General features: G+C 34.3%; 1 protein-coding gene across 6 annotated transcripts in view; it reads left to right on the forward strand.

Annotated features, from left to right (window-relative positions):
* The window catches only part of DYNC1I2 (dynein cytoplasmic 1 intermediate chain 2), a 93996-nt gene that overhangs the window by 53013 nt on the left and 17458 nt on the right, over positions 1 to 23525 (forward strand). For all 6 annotated transcript variants that reach the window (XM_077154131.1, XM_077154133.1, XM_077154130.1 and 3 more), the window contains 8 exons: positions 9740 to 9835; positions 10045 to 10207; positions 10318 to 10417; positions 10889 to 11014; positions 11907 to 12053; positions 12508 to 12621; positions 12806 to 12939; positions 13775 to 13919. In XM_077154131.1, coding sequence (XP_077010246.1) covers positions 9740 to 9835; positions 10045 to 10207; positions 10318 to 10417; positions 10889 to 11014; positions 11907 to 12053; positions 12508 to 12621; positions 12806 to 12939; positions 13775 to 13919 — 1025 coding nt within the window. The remainder of the gene's footprint in view (positions 1 to 9739; positions 9836 to 10044; positions 10208 to 10317; positions 10418 to 10888; positions 11015 to 11906; positions 12054 to 12507; positions 12622 to 12805; positions 12940 to 13774; positions 13920 to 23525) is intronic.

The raw sequence follows: 23525 nt of genomic DNA on the forward strand, positions 1-23525 counted from the left end.
AATATCATCACATAGTTGCATATTCATCATTTCTTAGAACATTTGCATCGATTTAGAAAAAGAAATAAAAAGACAACAGAAAAAGAAATAAAACAATAATAGAGAAAAAAAGTTATACATACCATACCCCTTACCCCTCGCTTTCATTTACCGCTAGCATTTCAAACTAAATTTATTTTAACATTTATTCCCCCTATTATTTATTTTTATTCCATATGTTCTACTCTTTTGTTGATATGGTAAATAAAGGGAGCATCAGACACAAGGTTTTCACATTCACAGAATCACATTGTGAAAGCTATGTCATTGTTCAATCATCATCAAGAAACATGGCTACTGGAACACAGCTCTACATTTTCAGGCAGTTCCCTCCAGCCTCTCCGCTACATCTTGAACAACAAGGTGATATCTACTTAATGCATAAGAATAACCTCCAGGATAACCTCTTGACTCTGTTTGGAATCTCTCAGCCATTGACACTTAGTCTCATTTCACTCTTCCCCCTTTTGGTCGAGAAGGTTCTCTCAATCCCTTGATGTTAATTCTCAGCTCATTCTAGGGTTTTTCTCAGTCCCTTGATGCTGAGTCTCAGTTCATTCCAGGATCTCTGTCCCACGTTGCCAGGAAGGTCCATACCCCTGAGAGTCATGTCCCATGCAGAGAGGGGGAGGGTGGTGAGACTGCTCGTCATGTTGGCTGGAGGGAGAGGCCACATCTGAGCAACAAAAGAGGCTCTCTTGGGGGTGACTCTTAGGCCTAAATTTTAAGTAGGCTTGACCTATCCTTTGTGGGGGTAAGTTTCATATGAACAACCCCCAAGACTGGGGGCTCAGCCTGTAGCTTTGGTTGTCCACACTGCTTGTGAGAATATCAAGAATTTGACTTGGGGAAGTTGAATTTCTCCTCGCTCTCACCATTCCCCAAAGGGGGCTTGCAAATACTTTTCCACTCACTGATCAGATCACTCTGGGATTCATCAGTGTGATTTGGACAAACCAACAAAATCTCATGTCCTACCTGAGATTCCAAGTACTTATGATGTTCAATCAAACTATCTATATAAGTTATATTAGGAAATGCTCTGGTCAAAATATAAATTTTGTAACAAATAAATGTTTTTTGCTTTAGTCTCACACATAAGGTAACATTTTAAAATATTAATTACCATCTATTTTCAGCACCCTGCAATAATGACATTCCTTTATTCTTCCTCATGCAAACACATTTTTAAAATTTTGTACATTGTACATTTCGCTATTGTTATATACTCTAGGCATTCCTAGATTATACCATCTCAATCTTTAACATCTATCTTTCTTTCTGATTTCATTTATGTCCCCAGCCCTCCTCCCTCTATCGAAATGTGTTTTTAATTGCTTGTTTTTTAGATGCATGAAAAGTTTAAAATGTGAATGTGCAACTTATTATTTTGGGGCTACTTTGAATATATAAAACTGGCATGATAACAGGGCTACCATTTTTCAAAAAATTCTTTTTCCCATTTTTATTTTGCAAGTAATTAAAAGATAATTAAAACATAATTTGTCTGATAACAGAAGTACAAGATAAACTGTGTTCTTTTCAGTTTGAAATCATTAAAGGTAAGTTTTTTAGTGTCATCATACTTCAGCTTCTTTGTCTACATTTTCCATGAGCACAGGTACTGTTTCTTCTTCATTGCTGTAATGCCATGACTGAATATTGGTGTATAGTAAGTAATCAATTAATATTTCATGAAAGAATTGTTTTTACCTATTCAGGAGAGTAATTTTGCCTGCTTGGGGTGTTTATTTGCATGCTTTTACTCTGGAAGTAAATACTGAGAAAGTAGATAATTTTCAAATGTTAATGCTTCAGTATAACTTTTGATAAAATTGGGCAAAACAATATTATTAGTCCCGGTTCCTGGTTTTAATATAACTATAATACATTCTATTTTTATTTGCTCTTAGGTCCAAAATTGAAACGATTATGGATTTTCCTTTATAGTCTTCTTAAATTCCTTGCGGATACACTGTAAAGATACAAATATGCTATTTTGTATCCTCTGTATCCCTTTGAATGCTGTGAACAAAACTGAACCTGTCCAAATCTCTTCAGTATATTATTTTAGTTATTGGTCTCTATCAGTTCACTAAACTTCATGTTTAAATTGATAACTGAAAATTAAAACAGCCAAGAATGTCTGCTACATTACACGTTAGACATAGTGTGAGGCGTTTAGGTCTTAAATCTCTAACCCAAACCCTCTGAAAGTTCAATATTGGTTCCATTTACCCAAGAAGAAGCTGAAGCCAAAAGAGATAACTTATCAAGGGTCATATAGGTAGTAGCTATGACCAAGTCTGACTGATTCCTATGTGTGTGCTTTCCCCCTTATGCTGCCTCTAAAACAGGGACTTTCATGTTTTTATGACAGTAACCTGCAGCAAGAGATTCATATTTTTAAAATGCTGACCACACATACTACGTTTATTGGTTTACACTTGGAGTTTGAAAAACAGCACTTCATTAAAGGATAACATGATTGGCTGGGTATTAGTTTGCTAAAGCTGCTGGAATGCAATATGCCAGAAGTGGAATGGCTTCTAAAAAGAGAATTTAATAAGTTACAAGTTTACAGTTTTAAGGTCATAAGGAAGTCCAAACTAAGACATCCAGAGAACGGTTCCTTGGCTCAAGAAAGGCTGATCTGGGAAGGTATGTGGGTGTTTGCTGGTCCTTGTTCCCAATTCATTGCTTCCAACTTCTGATGCCAGTGGTTTCCTCTCTAAGTGTATGTAGGCCTCCATTTAGTTCCTTTTGAGGCACAGCTCTGGATTTTGGCTTGCCTGTATCTCATGGGAAGGCACATGGTGACATTTGCTGTGCTTTGCCTGTATATAGGCTTCTACCTCCTCTGGGACACAACTCTGGGTTCTGGTTTGCTTAGCATCTCACAGGAAGGCACGTGGCGATGACTGTTGGGCTCTACCCATGTCTAGGCATCTGCTCTGTCTGTTGGCATTCCAAGTATTTCCAAACATCTGTGTCTGTCAGATCTGAAGCAACTGTTCTCCAAGCGCCTACATCTGCTCTTCGAAATGTCTGTGGCTGCATATAAGGTTTCTTAAAAATATTTCCCCTTTTAAAGTACTCCAGTAAACTAGTCAAGACTTACCCTGAATGGGTGGGCCCACATCTCCATCTAAACAAAAGGTCACACCCACAGTTGGGTACACACATCTCTGTGGAGATAATCTAATAAAAAATTTCCACCCTACAGTATTGAATCAGGATTAAAAGAAACGGCTGCCCTCATAAAATTGGATCCGAATTAAAACATGGCTTTTCTGGAGTAAATAATAGTTTCAAACTGGCACAGGCTTGTTTGTTGATTTATCCATATCAGTTCAATATTGTTTTATAGTGATTTTCTTAGAGTATACAAATAACTGACTTGGCCCCTTCATAATGTTAAATAGAATTTTTCTTATTTTTATTGATAGAGTGTGAATGTGACAAGATGGGTGAACTGAGCCCATTTGCCAGTGGGTTCATCAGTCGGTGGTGCATAAGTACCAATACCTTTTAAATTTTGCTATATTGACTAGATCTAGATGATAATTTAATGAAAGTCCATGTTTATTAATTCATAATTTAGTAAATAGTTATTTATTCTGCGAAGTTGTTGAGTATGTGCTATATATGAAGGTACTAGATTATCTTTTCTTCAGTTTTGTGGTTCTTTTAGTTAAGGTGGAGGATATAAATAAAGGAGAACGAGAAATGTATCCTGATACCATGGGGTCATCCTTATCTTTTGAACTGTTTTTTGAAATGATATCATTTCCCTTCTATTTCATTAAAGTTATTTTCATGTCTAGCGCTCTTGCATTAAGTTTTATTTCACAATTTTTGGAGGTTTAAAAAAGAGGGTAGAGAAAAAAACTGAAATTAAGATTTTGTAATCACAAAAAAGCACTTTGTACCTAACTGTACTTGTGCTTATCCATTGCTTAATGTAGTGGTTCTCAAACTTAGCTGAATTGGTTCCCATTTAAGAATTATGTAACAAGTCCCAAAACTGACTGTGAGACAAAATTGCCAAAATCACAATTCAAGGTAACAAGACAGTAAATTAAATTTGGGTGGGGAATGTAATCAGTGCAGAAGTAATGTGAGTTGGAGATAAAAATTGGTCTTAGACTTAACTCTTACCTTTTTTTTTTAATGACAACCTATTTTCTTTCAGAAACAGTTGTTTTTATTCTGTTGCTTTTTTCTTTTCCGCATTCTAGCCATCCTCTTGCTTTCAAGTTGATTCTCTAAGTTGTAGTACTACTTCTGAACTGAGATGTTCTGCTGTCTTAAAGCACCTACTGTGAATGAAATTGACTAGGACCATGTGACCTCAGTCAATTTCACTCTCTGCAGGTAAAAAGCTTCTCATGGCAGGAGCATGGTACTTACAAATATATTCCGGGAAAAGTTACTTTCTTCGCTTAGCTCCTAAAAGTTTTCAATTCTTTTGAAAAAGGCATCATTTTTTTCTTATCTACCTCTTCAGTGTGTTTTTTGTTGTTGCTGTTTTTAGAAATATGGCATTTTTAAAGAAGGAAGAAATCCTAAAATCTGTTTAATCTAATTGACTTGTTTACGACTGAGGAAACTGAGCCTAAGGTCACAGTGTCACAGGGCTGCAACTAGAACCTGGCTCTTGATTTCCAGTGAGGTGCAATTTACGCTTTCTTGCCCATGTGGGGTTTTGTAGTTATTGTTCATATTGGTTTAATAGGTAGATATTTTTCCTCAGATAGATATTGATTAGAACTTACACTATGTAGAAAATGCTTATATATAAATAGCTCTTAATCTTTTATTGCCTAATCTTCTGGAATCCATACTTCCCAAGAGACTAAATTTTGGACTTTCTGGTTAATATTACAGTTGTCTAAAATTGATTTTTTTTTTTGCTTATTCTGGAATAAATTCATAACACCTTTAATAAATTAGTTTTAACCCTCAGAGAATCTGTTACAATATGAATATAATTGAAAATTGAAGCATTTCCTCTTACCCTTGATTGAAAGATTTTAGTGAACATATCTGAAAACTATAGCCTCAAAAAGTAAAATATTTGACTAGGCTACGGTGGTCAGTGGCAGCGTTCTCGCCTGCCATGCTAGAGACCCAGGTTTGGTTTCTGGTGCCTGCCCGTGCAAAAAAATGATGTATATATATAAAATATTTGGTAAGAGATCACAGATAAAAGGATCTATCTAGATGATGCCATAATGCCAAAATAAAATCTGAACTATATGAAAAAAGACTATGTAGAGAGACAAATTGTGTTAAAATCAAGAAATGGTATAAAGTATTTCTCTTATTTAAAAAAAAATTGTCTTCAAAATTACCATTAGCTCTGTAGTCAGGATATTTCTTGATAAAGAAGTCAACTACATATTTTTCTCTTATTGAAGATTCTAATCATTAGGAAAATCCAAGTGACATTGCGACTTATTCTAGGGGTTAAAAAAAAAAAAAAGCAAGCAACTGGATTCCATGGTACATTCATGAAGCCTTGTCCTACTGTAAGATTCTCTTAAATATGCATTTGATTTTAAAGAGAAAGGTATAAGAAGATGAAGTTATATCAGATTGAAATGAAGAGATTCAAAATGACATTGATCCAGAAAAGATAGGATTATTTTGAAAAGATTAAAGGAAAATTATTAAAATTAACCTATATTTTAAATTAGTGATTAAAACATTTCCCTCTATTAATCTCATTTTATAAAAGATGTTTTGTGAATTTTTTCATAAATTGAATTTTTGTAAATCAAGTCATTTTTTTATATGACACATTTGCTGATTTTTAGAACTTAGTGGCAGCTTCCTTTATGCCGTGAATAATGAGACTATAAATTAAGAATTTTTCAGAGGTATTAAATTATCTTAAAATAGGATACACCAGATTTAATGTAACTATGTAATGAATTGATAGACAGCAAGTGTATTTCCTAAACATTAATGTACTAGGATGGAATATGCTTTTCATTTCATATTGAGAATTGGCTTAATCATGATAAGTGATAGATTCATAAATACCAATACCAATGTCTGTTAGTGAGGATTTTCTAAGATCTTGCTTGTTACCTTTTAATTGTATCATAATATTTAAAAACAATTTAAAGTGTACTTTTATGGCTTATTTTTAGCTATGTGTATCTTAAATGTAATATGACATACAGATGAGAAAACTTGTTCAGCAGACTCTTTCAGCTTAACAAAAGCCACCCATTTCACAGATGATTTAACTTGATTAACACACTCCAGTGTAGCAGATTATTCCGACAACTGGAATTTCATTCTTTGGTATTATTTCTAGGTGCAGTTTAATTTACAGAACAGCTTTTCTTTCCATCTCACCAAAATACATCACAATTTTGATGTTAACTCAACGTAAAAATTCAATGGTTCATTAAACCTAGTTTTAGCATTCATTGACAAGAGATTTTGTCATTTTAAAAGTAACTGCTACTTTTATGCAGTCTTTACTGCTCCGTTTATAACCTTAGATTCCCTGTCAGAGAAAGCATGGAGTTACCACTTAGCATATTGTAATGAATATTCATCAATAAATTGATGTGACATGGCAGTCCCATTTTTCAGTCTTCCTGTTCTGTTACAGTCTTTTCCAGTTTTAAATAATTGCAGATTATCAGGTAATAGGGACTAGCTTAGGAAATCTTTAGAATTGCAATACTCTATTTTTGGTCATGTTGATAGTACTTCATTCACTATTACCTAGATCATATTGAGAAGTATATTTGTTTCAGAGAAACATTCTCCCATCTGATATTACTGATATTTCATATTTTCATCAAACGTTTGGTGTATAGATATGTAGATAATTATTTTAAGACCAATTTTATAACAAAAATATGACATTTTGCAGTTTTTAAGGACTATCATTTGTTTTTATCTTCCTTACATTTTCTTTGGCTTAAACATTTTTATGAAGCTTAGATTTTAGTACCTATCATAGTTTTAAAACTGTTTTTTAATTCATGTAGAAAGAGAGGTATATACATCCATACTAAAATGAAATCCTGAGAGCATACATTTAAATAGTTGATGTTAATCATTCAGCTACAACTAAAATAATTTATGTGGATAAATAGGCGTGGCAAATGCCATATAGTAGCAAAGATAGATCACTGTTGAACAAGCTTCGTCTACATTTTATTTTAAAAGGAAAAGAGCATCTCTAAACAAGATCTTTTCTGTTAAATATGTAGATTATGAGGTCACTTAGCACTAAAGTACTGACCATATGCATTATGACAGGAATTTGACATCTATCATTGGAAATGGTACTTAGAAGCCATATAATGCAACAGTGTTAAGGGAGGGGAATAAGATGTGGGTAGGAGGCTGTAATTTATAATTCACAGTGCTCAAGAATGACCTGTCTATGATGACTCAAAATCCCTATCTTTGATTTTAGGATTTATGTACAGTCAACCTTACTAGTATATAAAATTGATTAGAATAACTGATACTATTAGCAGAAAATGGGAAAAAATGTATATTCTCTTACTGAATTTTTGATTGAGTAAATGTCATGTTATTCCAGTGTCAGCTTTTAAATTAAATGTAATTAAGTTTTGTTATTACATTATACTTGCAGGTGACTTTATGGCAGAATTTCATCCTAATGTTTGAATAATAAAGTATAGAGTTGCTACCAGTTATACTGTTTTCAGATTAGTAGTTCGTTATATATGAGAATTCATCTAAAAAGAGTGCTGTCTTTCTGTTTCTGCGTGTGATTATTTTGCCCAAAAAAGCTTTCATTTTTTTAAGTAGCACAAAAGCTGTAATTGGCATGCTTTGTAAGGAAGTGTCAATGTGCAAGAGAGTGGCGATCACTAAGAATTCTTTTACGTGTTCTTTCCCCTTTGCACCACCGCCTCCTCAGCAGGGTCACTGAGATCACTAGCTTTTCTTGAAATGGCCATTTTCACTGGCAGGTGCATTATACCCTGTATTTTCAGATTGTTTTTCCATTCTGAATGTTTGGCAGGTTGATTGCTCTGGCTGCATTGACGGAGAAAGGGCTGACAAATGCGGTTGGGCTGGCTGAAAAGACAGTGATTACTGTTTTCCTTTGTGGCTGATTGAGGCCCTTGAAAGGAAAAATTTTAACCTTCACCATTTGGTTCAAAAGTATGAGCATATATTGAAATCATTCGTGCCATTTATCCTAGTTCTGTAAACTTGTCAGAACGTAAAAATCGCTCAATTTCAAGTAATGTAGGATTGGCATACGTCATTATCATTTTGATTAAGTTGGAGGTTGTATCATTGTGGGCATTATACAGTGTCATTTAAAGCTTTCTTTCCTACAGATACAGTTATATTTTCATTGCTTATACTATAGATTTAGAAAGATTTCCATAGCTCTCTAAACCTAACACTATGTGTGTGGTTTGGCAGCTGGTGTGGCCCACAAGCTGCATTTTGTTTGCAGGGTAAAGGCTTGTCTGTAGGCCTCCTGGAGTTAGGGTAATTGCACAGGCTCGACATTGGGGAGAGACAGGATTGGAAGCAGTCAAGCAGAAGAATGTTATGCCATCCCATTGCCACCTTGTAGCAGAAAGACACAATCCCAGCAGTGCCATCTGGTTGTTGCTATCTAGTCAGCTGGCCTGGCTGCTGGGACTGTGACTTGGCAGCTGGTTCCCATCCTTGACCAATCTTTTGTGTATGCTGTATATGTGTGTGTTTTGGATCATTTTGAACATGGGTCAGGGAAATGACTAACGAACAAGTAAAGTCCCCTTATTGAATAGGCTCTCATTACTTGAGATGTACTCTGCTGCAGACGCCTGCTGCTATTTCCTTGTAGACAAATGACACATCTGTTGAGGCAATACAAATAAGTATTTTCTTCCTCAACATTCACTTCAGGATAAGGAGGGTTGTCTGTTCTATAACATTTTCAAATAAATGATTTAAGTTACTTCGTGGCTTGGGGATATAAGAGGAGATTTAGTAATATAGTAAGTTATAAACACTGTATATTGTATCAATATCATTATCCAAATTTAGGAAACATAATTTTAAGTGCGTATTGCTACATCTTATAACCGTAGATAATGAGACTTGCATTTAAAATGACAGAATAGAAAATGTGGTCTCATAGCTATTATCTTTAAAATTTGCCTCTCAAATAGCAACCTAAGTGTTAATGTAAGCCATCTTTATGCCATATGAAGACCCATTAGACACTGATGATTTGGGATCACAAGTAAGCAGCCAGCTCTGTAGGCTATTTTTTAGACATTTGATTTTCTTCATTCTAACAGCATTAATGTGTCAGATGCTACATAAAACTATGCAGGAGTTGCATGTTATTCTGTCCTGAATGATAAATGCGTGCAAGCTTTTAGAGATGTCCATGAGAAAATCTACCCAAATGCTTATCTATCTTATTTCAGTTGTGTAGCTACAGGATTTGTATGGCTGTTGATAAAGTACCACATGGGTATGTGTAAACATTTAACCAGTAGGTTTCACTTAATTTTTTTAAGACTGTTGATAAAATTCATATTATTTGTACTTGTTCTGTCTAATGGTGGTTTACTTTTGCATTTATCTGGCGAGTTGTGATACCTTCAGAAATATTATCTGTAAATCTATCAGCTATTTTCATAAAAGTTATTTTTGTTTTATTGGTCTTATTTTTCAGATGAAGAGGAAGAAGATGATGTTGTAGCTCCTAAACCACCTATTGAACCCGAAGAAGAGAAAATTTTAAAGAAAAATGAAGAAAATGATAGTAAAGGTATCTTAAAAAACTTAACCTTAAAAAATTTGTTGATTCCTATTGAGATTTATTTTATTATTTATGTATTAAAGTCAAATAAAATACTGTCAATCAAGGTGAATTTGGTTAAAAAAAAGTGTGGCATTCATTAACCCAAACTATGATTGTGAAATGGCATGATTTAACTGACATATAATCAGACTTGAGAAAAATCATTTGTTTTCCAGCTCCCCCTCATGAGCTCACTGAAGAAGAAAAACAGCAAATCTTGCACTCTGAAGAATTTTTAAGTTTCTTTGACCATTCTACAAGAATTGTAGAAAGAGCTCTTTCTGAACAGATTAACATCTTCTTTGACTACAGTGGAAGAGATTTGGAAGACAAAGAAGGGTAGTGTTTAATTGCTAAAATGATGGCTTCAGCATTGTTAAATTACTTTAAGATTAAGAGTGATATAATTATAACATCATCTTTTTGGGGGGGTTGGTCTTTTTCTGTAGAGAAATTCAAGCGGGAGCTAAACTATCATTAAATCGACAATTTTTTGATGAACGTTGGTCAAAGCATCGTGTTGTTAGTTGTTTGGATTGGTCATCTCAGGTAAAATATAACAAAATATATATTGGGTAAAATATAACAAAATTAGCTTTTATTAACTCATTTTTAAATTATAATTTGCAAGTACTTTTTAATAATGGGAATTGTTTGTAATTAGGTCAGTATATAATGGAGGGTAGTTATAATGTTACCAAATTCATTTTGTCTTATATACTTTGGAAGAAAGGATTGAAATATTATTTCTATTTAAAATTCAGGATTTTATTTAATCCATACCCCAGCTTTACTAATTTCAGTTGTTTCGGATAAATTTTAAACACATTAAAAATTTTAAATAACCAGCTGAACTAATTTAAAATGTACTAGCATTCCAATGAGCATAACTCTAGAGATCTCTTTCTTGGTGAAGTATCAGATATTTGCATTTTCAGAATAATTTGATAAAGACAGTTGAGTAACTAGGAACATCAGTAGCTCTTATTTATGCTTAGCATTTCTTTTTCATATGAACAGTACCCAGAGTTACTTGTGGCTTCCTATAATAACAATGAAGATGCCCCTCACGAGCCTGACGGTGTGGCCCTTGTTTGGAATATGAAATATAAAAAGACAACCCCAGAGTATGTATTTCACTGCCAGGTAAGGTGGTTTGAACAGTCTCTCCCAAGTTGAAGATTTCATTAATGAATTTAGACAAGTGCTTTTTTCTTTTCTTGTCAACATAATGATTTCATTGGATTGGCATTTACTAAACCACTCCATATTTGCAAACAGATGTTAACAGAAAACTGAAGAGTTCTCAGTTTAACATGATCTGCCTTTTGTAGCTTTTCTGACATCTCTTATAATGTTTAATCACACCTCAAGTCCTCTGCAGTTGTGATTTTCTGTTATTGTGAGTGATTGCATAAAAGAAGTCTTTTATAAAATGTCTTTTCTACAGGGAGTTTGTCAGAAACTTATTTGCTGAATATACAGTTATATGGTTGACCCACTGAATTACTTATACATGGCCTGAGGAGTTGGAACTAGATAGTTTTAAGTTGAAACATATGTGTGCAGTAGAAAACAGATGCGATTTTTAAAGTGGGTTTAATGGAAGGTTAGAATTTGCAAGCCTTTCTGGTTGTATAAGTTATATAGTATTTTAACAATGGTATAATTTTACAAAAACACTTAAGTGAATCAAGATTAGCATATACTCTGCTGTCAGATTACTGTCAGAGACCAATGTAAGGCTGGTTATGTTTTGATTTAATACTATAATCAAATGAAATAATTTCTTGCTTTCTTTGATAATTGCTTAAACATATTTATATGAAACATCATTTCATTTGACTTTTTAGCAAAAAAATTCCAAAGATATATTTTTATATTTCTGAAACAAAATGAAAATCTTAAACAATTTATTTTAATAATTTCTAATCCCTTATAGTAAAGAGGGAAATGTTTTGGATAATAGCTTTATTTTAATGTCTTGTCAGGCTTCTTCCATTTGAACCTTAAGTATAAAACTCTTGCTTATTTACAGTCAGCTGTGATGTCTGCTACATTTGCAAAATTTCATCCAAATCTGGTTGTTGGTGGTACATATTCTGGCCAAATTGTGCTTTGGGACAACCGTAGCAATAAAAGAACTCCAGTGCAAAGAACTCCACTGTCAGCTGCTGCACACACAGTAAGTAAATAAAATTATTTCTGTTAGACATCTGTAGTCCTTTACCATTAACTACTGATGGTCCATTGTAGTAGTTGTAGGGTGGGCTTCTTTTGTATGCATTTTTCATCATTTAGCAACCAAGAGTGAGAACCTTTTTTTATATTTTTGGAAATTTGTTTTATTAGAAACTCAGCTCTCTTCCGAGGCTGAATTTTTTGTAAATCAAAAGAATAGCAGAAAAGTTCACATTAAAAATACCTTCAAGAGTGCACAGGTAGTTCAAGTGGTAGAATGCCTGCCTTCCATGCAGGAGATCTGGGTTCAATTCCCTGGACCATGCACCCAAAAAAAAAAATCCCTTCAAAGTTATTTGAAGCTGTTTTGATATGAAATAATGCCTGCGATTAGACAGTAAAAATTTCATTTTTTTGTAAAATAATCATTTAAAATTTGCTTTTCTCTTTCTCATTAGCACCCTGTATATTGTGTGAATGTAGTTGGAACACAAAATGCTCACAATCTGATTAGCATCTCAACTGATGGGAAAATTTGTTCATGGAGTCTGGACATGCTTTCTCATCCACAGGTAGGTTAAACTTGGGAAACTCTGAAATTGTGAGGGAAACATTGTTACTATTTAAGTGTATATGTACTCCATCTTAGGTAAGTAGCATAATGTAACTATAAACCAATCTGAACTAGAAATTTTTTTAATAAACATTTAAAGTTGCAAGTTTACAAAATAATTTCCTCAATTTTGTCTTGTTTAGGATAGCATGGAGTTGGTTCATAAACAGTCAAAAGCAGTAGCTGTGACATCTATGTCCTTCCCTGTTGGAGATGTCAACAACTTTGTTGTTGGGAGTGAAGAAGGCTCTGTGTACACGGCATGCCGTCATGGAAGGTAAACTTAAACTGGAATTTGCAATTATTTAAAATTCTCCCTTAAATAAATTCATTGAAACAAAATGCCCCATATTTAAATAGAAATGTGTCCTAGAGCCACTCATTTTATGTGACAAATTATTTGAGTTCAGAGTTATAAAGTTAAAATTAAATACTTCTCTTTAAAAATAGGTCATTTTGGATTCGTGATGTGTTCTGGATTTTTTTTGGGTTGTGTGTATGCAAGCACACAGAAATTAGTGATAGAGAGGAACATTTAGGAATTTCAAATGCAGTAGCTATGTGCCATTACTGACTTTTAATAAAGTTGTAAGAATATTTTCACATTTCAATTTATTTGGCCTTTGAGTTTTAGTTCAATCCTCCTGATAATTGTACATTAATATCACGTACACATTTTAAATTGGCTAGTATTTCTCCTGCTGTTCAATCTGTTTTGAAATTGTCTGGCTGTACCTTATCGAGTGCTTCCTTACATAAAATTGAGTGTTCAGATTTCATCTCACATACAGATCACCTTCACTTTAAAGCTTTTGATTTAGAAGTAGCCCAGATTGTCTCTCTTACATGTAACATCGCTTTATTTCTGTTCTACCACCTCAGATATTGAACTTTTCAGTTCTTTTTCAGTAGCATGATGTTTATGGTTTATTGCTTTAGCAGTCTTGTCAAGTGTGGATAGAATAACACTCGAGTTGTTCTAATGTGTTAGGAGCGTAGAATTGAAGTTTGATGAACTTGGGTCAAGGTCTGATATTTAAACCCATAATAAAATGTTTTATATTGGTCTATTGGCAAAAGAGTTCCCTAACATTTTCACTTTTATGATATAGCAAAGCTGGAATCAGTGAGATGTTTGAGGGACATCAAGGACCAATCACTGGCATCCATTGTCATGCAGCTGTTGGAGCAGTAGACTTCTCACATCTTTTTGTCACTTCATCATTTGACTGGACAGTAAAACTTTGGACGACTAAGGTATCTAAGATATAGATGTCTGCTAATTTGCTCAAGTTTCTAACACAAGGTGGTGCTCTAATACTATATAGGAAAAATAAAAATCTTTCACATAGCTTAGAGTTATTTACTGATAGAGCAAATACAATAAAAAATTTTACCAGACATGAGTGAACCTGAGGAAGTTGTAGTTTTCGTAAAAGTATGCTGATAAATATGGTAACTCCATACATAAACAAAGACCAGTCTTCCCATCACTTCAGGCTTCATAGGCACAGAGCTGTTTACTCCAAACTGAATTAGGAGAAAAGCCCCTGAGTATCTCTCATGGTACCATGCATAGCTGTCATGCAATCCAGCAGAAAAGCCATGTATTTGCTCTATAGACAGTTTGTAATGCCTTATTAAGAACTACAGTGACTCACAGAGCTGATGGAAAATGGAAAAAAGACAGAGAAAAACTGATTTACATTAAAATCCTTTACGATGAGTTTATATTGTAATAATAAACTTGAATTGTTAAGAAAGCTTTGTGTATAGGCATGATGCATATATTTTTTGTTTTCTACAGTAAATCAATTGTAAACAGTTTTAATAAGCTTCAGTTATTTGAAAAACCCATGTATGTGATAAAGTATTCCTGATCATTCAGCTTTGTAGATAAATATGATATAGCAGAGAAGGGTTTTAAGAATTTTAGTTTAGTTTCTCTGCAAACCTCTTTTGACTGAAGACTGGCTGGAACGTGGCCAGTTGAAAGTTTCTGTGCAAATCCAAGTAGAGAACATTGTTCCTGCTGTAGACCTTGTAGTTTCATTTAACCCCATTTTAAAATCAAAGTGCCTCAACTTTGCTGTCAATTTTGTCTGCGGTATCACATTATCACCAGTGTAATGTCATTTTCTGTATATCAGATTCTATTTAAGTTAAACTTGAAGCTCTTTTTTGTTTGTTGTTTCCATCTGCCTTATTTCAAATGTTGACCTTTTGAATAATTCGTCATGAGAAAAAGTTTAGAACCTTTATTTGGTTATTCCATTGCTTTGAGAAAATGTAATAGTATTAAGTAAGTATTAAGAAAACGTAATAGTATGAATTCACTGTTTAGTGGTCTTTTTTTTTTATGATTCCTTCCAATTTAATATGCTGAGTTAGAAAACTGCCTCTAAGAGCTTATCTTTTAAAATTGAATGTTAGTGCATTTAGCATATAAGAACAGTACTTACCTAAAGTCTATTAAAGGAACTATATAGAAAAGTACTTAACAGTGTATAGTATATAATAGGCATTTAACAGATGTTCAGTTTTCCTTTTAATGCGGATCAGACAGAGCCTGAATGCATTTAATAAGTCATCTCTTTTCTTTCTTGGATCATTGCATTTAATAAGTCATCTCTTTTCTTTCTTGGATCATTCTTGAATTTTGTGTTCTTTTAATGAGATTTTTACAGTGGGGAAAGATAAGAGAAGAGGATTATCACAACCACAAGCAAAGACATACATAATCTAGGCAGTAAAACCAAACCAAGATGTAGAATTGGAAAGATGAACAAAGCCAACTATTTCTCTGTAGGCTACAGACAACCATAGAAGTTGCTAGATTTCTGGACATGGTTTTGCGTTAGTAGTCCTTTATGTCTCAGGAAGCATTACATATATGTTACCTTGTTAGCCAGCTCCTTTCTTTGGTCATTGAAAAGAATCTTAGATCTATTTGTAGATTTTTTTTTTTTTATCTCAGAGCTTCAGTTTTCCAGTTTTCTTTCCCTCTAAATTCGAGGCTTCTACTTTACCCAAAAACATATATATATATATATGTATACCCACATATATAAAACTGGCAGGTTTGGAAAATTAAGAGTTTACCTTGCCTAAGCTAGAGCAGAACTTATGTGTTATAGCAGACTGATGCTTGCTTTTGTGGTACTACACAGCTGGTTGATTGATGATGGTTGTTTTTGTAGTTTGCTGTATTTCAACATAGAGCTGCCTTCAAAATAAGTGAAAGGCAGGCAAATCTCTCCCTGCTGACTAAATTAGGTATTACTTCCTTCTTTGAGCCTCATATAAAAGACTCTTTCATTCATTCAACCTTGATACATGCCTCTCCCCTCCTCTACACACTTACATACCCCTCCAAGGTTAGTAAAGGATTGGCTGGCATAGAACAAGGTATGGCCAGGGACCCTCTAAAACTTTATCAGAAGATTTACCATTCTAACTTTTCTGCACGCAAGTAGTTCTACTCTGCCAAGAGTAAAGCAGCATCCATTTGAGTAAATATTTTTATATTTGGCCATATCAGAACTCCAAGTCATTGTTTCAGTTTTGGATTTATACTTTCTAGTTATTTATGTTGCTGGTATTTATTTCTGCCCTGCTGAAAAACTTGACAGACCCTCTCCAACACAATGATAATGAATACCAGGCAATTTCCAAAGTAATCTCTCTTGAATAACATTGTTCCAATTCTATTTTAAGGTCTTTAAAGGAGGGCCTTCACATGCATGAATTTAACAGACTTTAAGTGTTTTGTTTGTCTGCCTCTACTTTTTTTTTTTAGGTATTTTTTTGAGAAATTTTCACACACATAACATTTCCTACATGGTATACAATCCATGGCTCATAATATCATCACATAATTGTGTATTTATCACCATGATCATTTTTCAAACATTTGCAACCCTCTAGAAAAAGAAATAAAAAAAGAAAATACTCATACACCCCATGTTCCTTATATTTCCTTCTCAATAACCACTAGTATTTCCATCTACCCGATTTATTTTACCCTTTGTCCCCTGTATTATTTATTTATTTTTTATCCATATTTTTTCACTCATCTGTCCATACCTCCGATAAAAGGAGCATCAGACACAAGGTTTTCAAAATCACACAGTCATATTGCAAAAGTTATCTCTTTATGCAGTCGTCTTCAAGAATCAAGGCTACTTGAACACAGCTCAAAAGTTTCAGGTGCTTCCATCCAACCATTCCAGTATACCCTAAACTAAAAAGGGATATCTATTTATTGCATAAGAATAACCTTCAGGATAACCTCTCAACTCTGTTTGAAATCTCACAGCCGCTGAAACTTTATTTTGTCTCATTTCTCTCTTCTCCTTTTTGTCAAGAAGGCTTTCTCAGTCACTTGATGCTAGGTCCTGGCTCATCCCGGGATTTCTGTCCCACGTTGTCAAGGATATTTATACCCCAGGAGTCATGTCCCACATAGGAGAAAGGGCAGAGAGTTCATCTGCTGAGCTAGCTTAGAGAGAGAGACCACATCTGGTGCCTCTACTTTTTAAGTACTTTCTGACATTGGAAATTGAGCCCCCATAAACTGGGAGTATGAATCATTAGATTCATCTTTGTGTCCTTTACAATCTTGTACTGCCCCAATAGCAAAATGAAATTCCTTTTTTCCCCTTTGTGCAAGTTCCAAAAAAATCCCTAATAATCTCAATTTGGCCCGGCCTCTAATTTAGTTTAAAGTAATCTGCTTCAGTAGCCATCCTCTAATCTTTGCTTAGTCAGGAATTTTTATATTGCTGTCCTAGAGTTCTGTTTCATCAAATTGTTTTTATTACTTTTTCATACTCAGTATTTATTTATTTTTAATGGTATGGCCAGATAGATTTTTTACTTTATCAAATTCCTTCAGTAGTTTCGTTTAATTAGAATGCAACATGGGAAAGGAGCTGACCCCATGAATCTTTCCTACTTAAAGACACCTATTTTTCTTGCAGTCATCTGTATTTTAGAAGAGGGTTAACCCATTTTTCAAACTATAAATTATCTAGCCTTGAGTATTTAATGTTTCAGCAATCATATTCATTTATTAAATCCTATCTTCTCTGTATAGAGGGATAGAAAGATCAAAGGTGATTATATAACTCCATAATCACCTTTGATCTTCCTATCCCTCTCTTTAGGGGTGTTTGGGCTGTGGCCATTCTATTTCATGTTGGAAGGGTCTGTCACTGATAGGGGTAGGGAGATGGAACTATCTGATGTTCTGGAGAGGCTGGGCCCTCTAGGTTTCAGGATTTATCTGATCCAGGGACCCATCTGGAGGTTGTAGGTTTCTGAAAAGTTACTCATGGAACCTTGTGGAATCTTATATATTGCCCTAGGTTCGAACTCAGTATTTTTAGTAAAAAAAATAAACAAAGATTATTTTCCACATATTGGTGAAGTTTCAACCAACCAAGACATTACTTCTAATATATTTGGAGAACACAGTTTCTTCCTCAAAAGATCAAATTTGAAAATTCACACCAAAAGCACTTTGGCTGGCCTAAATGATAGGGAGAATATGTGTACATTCAGCTTTAGTAGATACTGCCAAGCAGTTTTCCAAAGTGTTTCCATGAAGTTACACACCACCAGCTATGTATGAGAGTTCCTTCCTCCCTCTTGTTCTACATCCTTGCCAACACTATATTTTCTGCCTTTTTTCATTTCTGCTATTCTGATGGGTGTGTAGTTGCATTACATTGTGATTTTAATTTATATTACTCTGAGATTGATGAAGTTAAACACCTGCCAATGTGTTTATTATCCGTTTTGTGAAATGCTTTGTTCAAGTCTTTTGCCCATTTTTCTATTGGTAAATCCTTTTTTAAAAAATGCATGTTCTTATTGCATACTCTTAGTGTTGAGCATGTGAATTTGATTGTGAACAACTTTTCTTTTAAGTTATTTATCGGAGATCGTAAAATTACTCAAAAACGGGATATTATTGACAAAATATACCATCACCTCAGACGTCATAGACCCACCATGGTAGTACTTTTATTTATTTGTTGTTAGAGAAACTGTGGATTTACAGAACAATCCTGCATAAATACATCACCGTACCAACACTTGCATTGGTGTGAAACATTTGTTAATATTGAAAGCACATTTTTATAATGTGGACTATTAACAACAGTCTGTACTTTAACTAGGGATCACTGTTTGTGTAGTATAGATCCATGGATTTTTTTTTCTTTTTACTTTTTATTGTTATCATCTGTACAACCTAACATTTCCTTTTTTAACCACATACAAATACATATTTCAGTGCTGTAAATTATGTTCACAATGTTGTGCTACCATTACCACATCAATTACCAAGACATTTCCATCATTCCAAATAGGAAGCTTGTACATTTTAAGCCTTAACTTCTCATTTCCTTTCCCAGCCGTGTCCCCCAGTAACTTTTATTTTTATTTTTATTTTTTTTATTTTTTATTTTTTTATTAACGGAAAGAAAAAAAAAAAGAAAAGAAATTAACACAACATTTAGAAATCATACCGTTCTACATATGCACTCAGCAATTCTTAACATCATCACATAGATGCATGATCATCGTTTCTCAGTACATTTGCATCGGTTTAGAGGAACTAGCAACACAACAGAAAAAGATATAAAACGCCAATATAAAGAAAAGAAATAAAAGTAGTAATAATAGTAAAAAACAACAACAACAAACAAACCAACAAGCAAACAAAAACAAAAAAACCCTATAGCTCAGATGCAGCTTCATTCAGTGTTTTAACATGATTACTTTACAATTAGGTATTATTGTGCTGTCCATTTTTGAGTTTTTGTATCTAGTCCTGTTGCATAGTCTGTATCCCTTCAGTTTCAATTACCCATTGTCTTACCCTGTTTCTAACTCCTGCTGAACTCTGTTACCAATGACATATTTCAAGTTTATTCTCGAATGTCCGTTCACATCAGTGGGACCATACAATATTTGTCCTTTAGTTTTTGGCTGGATTCACTCAGCATAATATTCTCTAGGTCCATCCATGTTATTACATGGTTCATAAGTTTATCTTGTCTTAAAGCTGCATAATATTCCATCGTATGTATATACCACAGTTTGTTTAGCCACTCTTCTGTTGATGGAGATTTTGGCTGTTTCCATCTCTTTGCAATTGTAAATAACGCTGCTATAAACATTGGTGTGCAAATGTCCGTTTGTGTCTTTGCCCTTAAGTCCTTTGAATAGATACCCAGCAATGGTATTGCTGGGTCGTATGGCAATTCTATATTCAGCTTTTTGAGGAACCGCCAAACTGCCTTCCACAGTGGTTGCACCCTTTGACATTCCCACCAACAGTGGATAAGTGTGCCTCTTTCTCCGCATCCTCTCCAGCACTTGTCATTTTCTGTTTTGTTGATAATGGCCATTCTGGTGGGTGTGAGATGATATCTCATTGTGGTTTTGATTTGCATTTCTCTAATGGCCAGTGACATTGAGCATCTCTTCATGTGCCTCTTGGCCATCCGTATTTCTTCTTCTGGTAGATGTCTGTTCAAGTCTTTTTCCCATTTTGTAATGGGGTTGGCTGTCTTTTTTTTGTTGAATTGAACAATCTCTTTATAAATTCTGGATACTAGACCTTTATCTGATATGTCATTTCCAAATATTGTCTCCCATTGTGTAGGCTGTCTTTCTACTTTCTTGATGAAGTTCTTTGATGCACAAAAGTGTTTAATTTTGAGGAGCTCCCATTTATTTATTTCTTTCTTCAGTGCTCTTGCTTTAGGTTTAAGGTCCATAAAACCGCCTCCAGTTGTAAGATTCGTAAGATATCTCCCTACATTTTCCTCTAACTGTTTTATGGTCCTAGACCCAATGTTTAGATCTTTGATCCATTTTGAGTTAATTTTTGTATAAGGTGTGAGATACGGGTCTTCTTTCATTCTTTTACTTATGGATATCCAGTTCTCTAGGCACCATTTATTGAAGAGACTGTTCTGTCCCAGGTGAGTTGGCTTGACTGCCTTATCAAAGATCAAATGTCCATAGATGAGAGGGTCTATATCTGAGCACTCTATTCGATTCCATTGGTCGATATATCTATCTTTATGCCAATACCATGCTGTTTTGACCACTGTGGCTTCATAATATGCCTTAAAGTCCGGCATCGCTAGACCTCCAGCTTCGTTTTTTTTCCTCAAGATGTTTTTAGCAATTCGGGGCAACCGGCCCTTCCAGATAAATTTGCTTATTGGTTTTTCTAATTCTGAAAAATAAGTTGTTGGGGTTTTGATTGGTATTGCATTGAATCTGTAGATGAGTTTAGGTAGGATTGACATCTTAATTATATTTAGTCTTCCAATCCATGAACACGGTATGCCCTTCCATCTATTTAGGTCTTCTGTGATTTCTTTTAGCAATTTTTTGTAGTTTTCTTTATATAGGTTTTTTGTCTCTTTGGTTAAATTTATTCCTAGGTATTTTATTCTTTTAGTTGCGATTGTAAATGGGATTCGTTGCTTGATTTCCGCCTCAGCTTGTTCATTACTAGTGTATAGAAAAGCTACAGATTTTTGAATGTTGATCTTGTAGCCTGCTACTTTGCTGTACTCATTTATTAGCTCTAGTAGTTTTGTTGTGGATTTTTCTGGGTTTTCTACATATAGTATCATATCGTCTGCAAACAGTGATAGTTTTACTTCTTCCTTTCCAATTCTGATGCCTTGTATTTCTTTTTCTTGCCTAATTGCTCTGGCTAGAACTTCCAACACAATGTTGAATAATAGTGGTGATAGTGGACATCCTTGTCTTGTTCCTGATCTTAGGGGGAAAGTTTTCAATTTTTCCCCATTGAGGATGGTATTAGCTGTGGGTTTTTCATATATTCCCTCTATCATTTTAAGGAAGTTCCCTTGTATTCCTATCTTTTGAAGTGTTTTCAGCAGGAAAGGATGTTGAATCTTGTCAAATGCCTTCTCTGCATCAATTGAGATGATCATGTGATTTTTCTGCTTTGATTTGTTGATATGGTGTATTACATTAATTGATTTTCTTATGTTGAACCATCCTTGCATACCTGGGATGAATCCTACTTGGTCATGATGTATAATTCTTTTAATGTGTTGTTGGATACGATTTGCTAGAATTTTATTGAGGATTTTTGCATCTGTATTCATTAGAGAGATTGGTCTGTAGTTTTCTTTTTTTGTAATATCTTTGCCTGGTTTTGGTATGAGGGTGATGTTGGCTTCATAGAATGAATTAGGTAGTTTTCCCTCCACTTCGATTATGTTGAAGAGTTTGAGGAGAGTAGGTACTAATTCTTTCTGGAATGTTTGATAGAATTCACATGTGAAGCCGTCTGGTCCTGGACTTTTCTTTTTAGGGAGCTTTTGAATAACTAATTCAATCTCTTTACTTGTGATTGGTTTGTTGAGGTCGTCTGTTTCTTCTTGAGTCAAAGTTGGTTGTTCATGTCTTTCCAGGAACCTGTCCATTTCATCTAAATTGTTGTATTTATTAGCGTAAAGTTGTTCATAGTATCCTGTTATTACCTCCTTTATTTCTGTGAGGTCAGTAGTTATGTCTCCTCTTTCATTTCTAATCTTATTTATTTGCATCCTCTCTCTTCTTCTTTTTGTCAATCTTGCTAAGGGCCCATCAATCTCGTTGATTTTCTCATAGAACCAACTTCTGGTCTTATTGATTTTCTCTATTGTTTTCATGTTTTCAATTTCATTTATTTCTGCTCTAATCTTTGTTATTTCTTTCCTTTTGCTTGCTTTGGGATTAGTTTGCTGTTCTTTCTCCAGTTCTTCCAAGTGGACAGTAAATTCCTGCATTTTTGCCTTTTCTTCTTTTCTGATAAAGGCATTTAGGGCAATAAATTTCCCTCTTAGCACTGCCTTTGCTGCGTCCCATAAGTTTTGATATGTTGTGTCTTCATTTTCATTTGCCTCTAGGTATTTACTAATTTCTCTTGCAATTTCTTCTTTGACCCACTTGTTGTTTAAGAGTGTGTTGTTGAGCCTCCATGTATTTATGAATTTTCTGGCACTCCGCCTATTATTGATTTCCAACTTCATTCCTTTATGATCCGAGAAAGTGTTGTATATGATTTCAATCTTTTTAAATTTGTTAAGACTTGCTTTGTGACCCAGCATATGGTCTATCTTTGAGAATGATCCATGAGCACTTGAAAAAAAGGTGTATCCTGCTGTTGTGGGATGTAATGTCCTATAAATGTCTGTTAAGTCAAGCTCATTTATAGTAATATTCAGGTTCTCTATTTCTTTATTGATCCTCTGTCTAGATGTTCTGTCCATTGATGAGAGTGGTGAATTGAAGTCTCCAACTATTATGGTATATGTGTCTATTTCCCTTTTCAGTGTTTGCAGTGTATTCCTCATGTATTTTGGGGCATTCTGGTTCGGTGCGTAAATATTTACGATTGTTATGTCTTCTTGCTTAATTGTTCCTTTTAATAGTATATAGTGTCCTTCTTTGTCTCTTTTAACTGTTTTACATTTGAAGTCTAATTTGTTGGATATTAGTATAGCCACTCCTGCTCTTTTCTGGTTGTTATTTGCATGAAATATCTTTTCCCAACCTTTCACTTTCAGCCTATGTTTATCTTTGGGTCTAAGATGTGTTTCCTGTAGACAGCATATAGAAGGATCCTGTTTTTTAATCCATTCTGCCAGTCTATGTCTTTTAATTGGGGAATTCAGTCCATTAACATTTAGAGTTATTACTGTTTGGATAATATTTTCCTCTACCATTTTGCCTTTTGTATTATATATATCATATCTGACTTTCCTTCTTTCTACACTTTTCTCCATGCCTCTCTCTTCTGTCTTTTTGTATCTG

The sequence above is a fragment of the Tamandua tetradactyla genome, chromosome 3 (assembly GCF_023851605.1).
Source record: "Tamandua tetradactyla isolate mTamTet1 chromosome 3, mTamTet1.pri, whole genome shotgun sequence".
In the NCBI taxonomy this organism is placed as follows: Eukaryota; Metazoa; Chordata; class Mammalia; order Pilosa; family Myrmecophagidae; genus Tamandua; species Tamandua tetradactyla.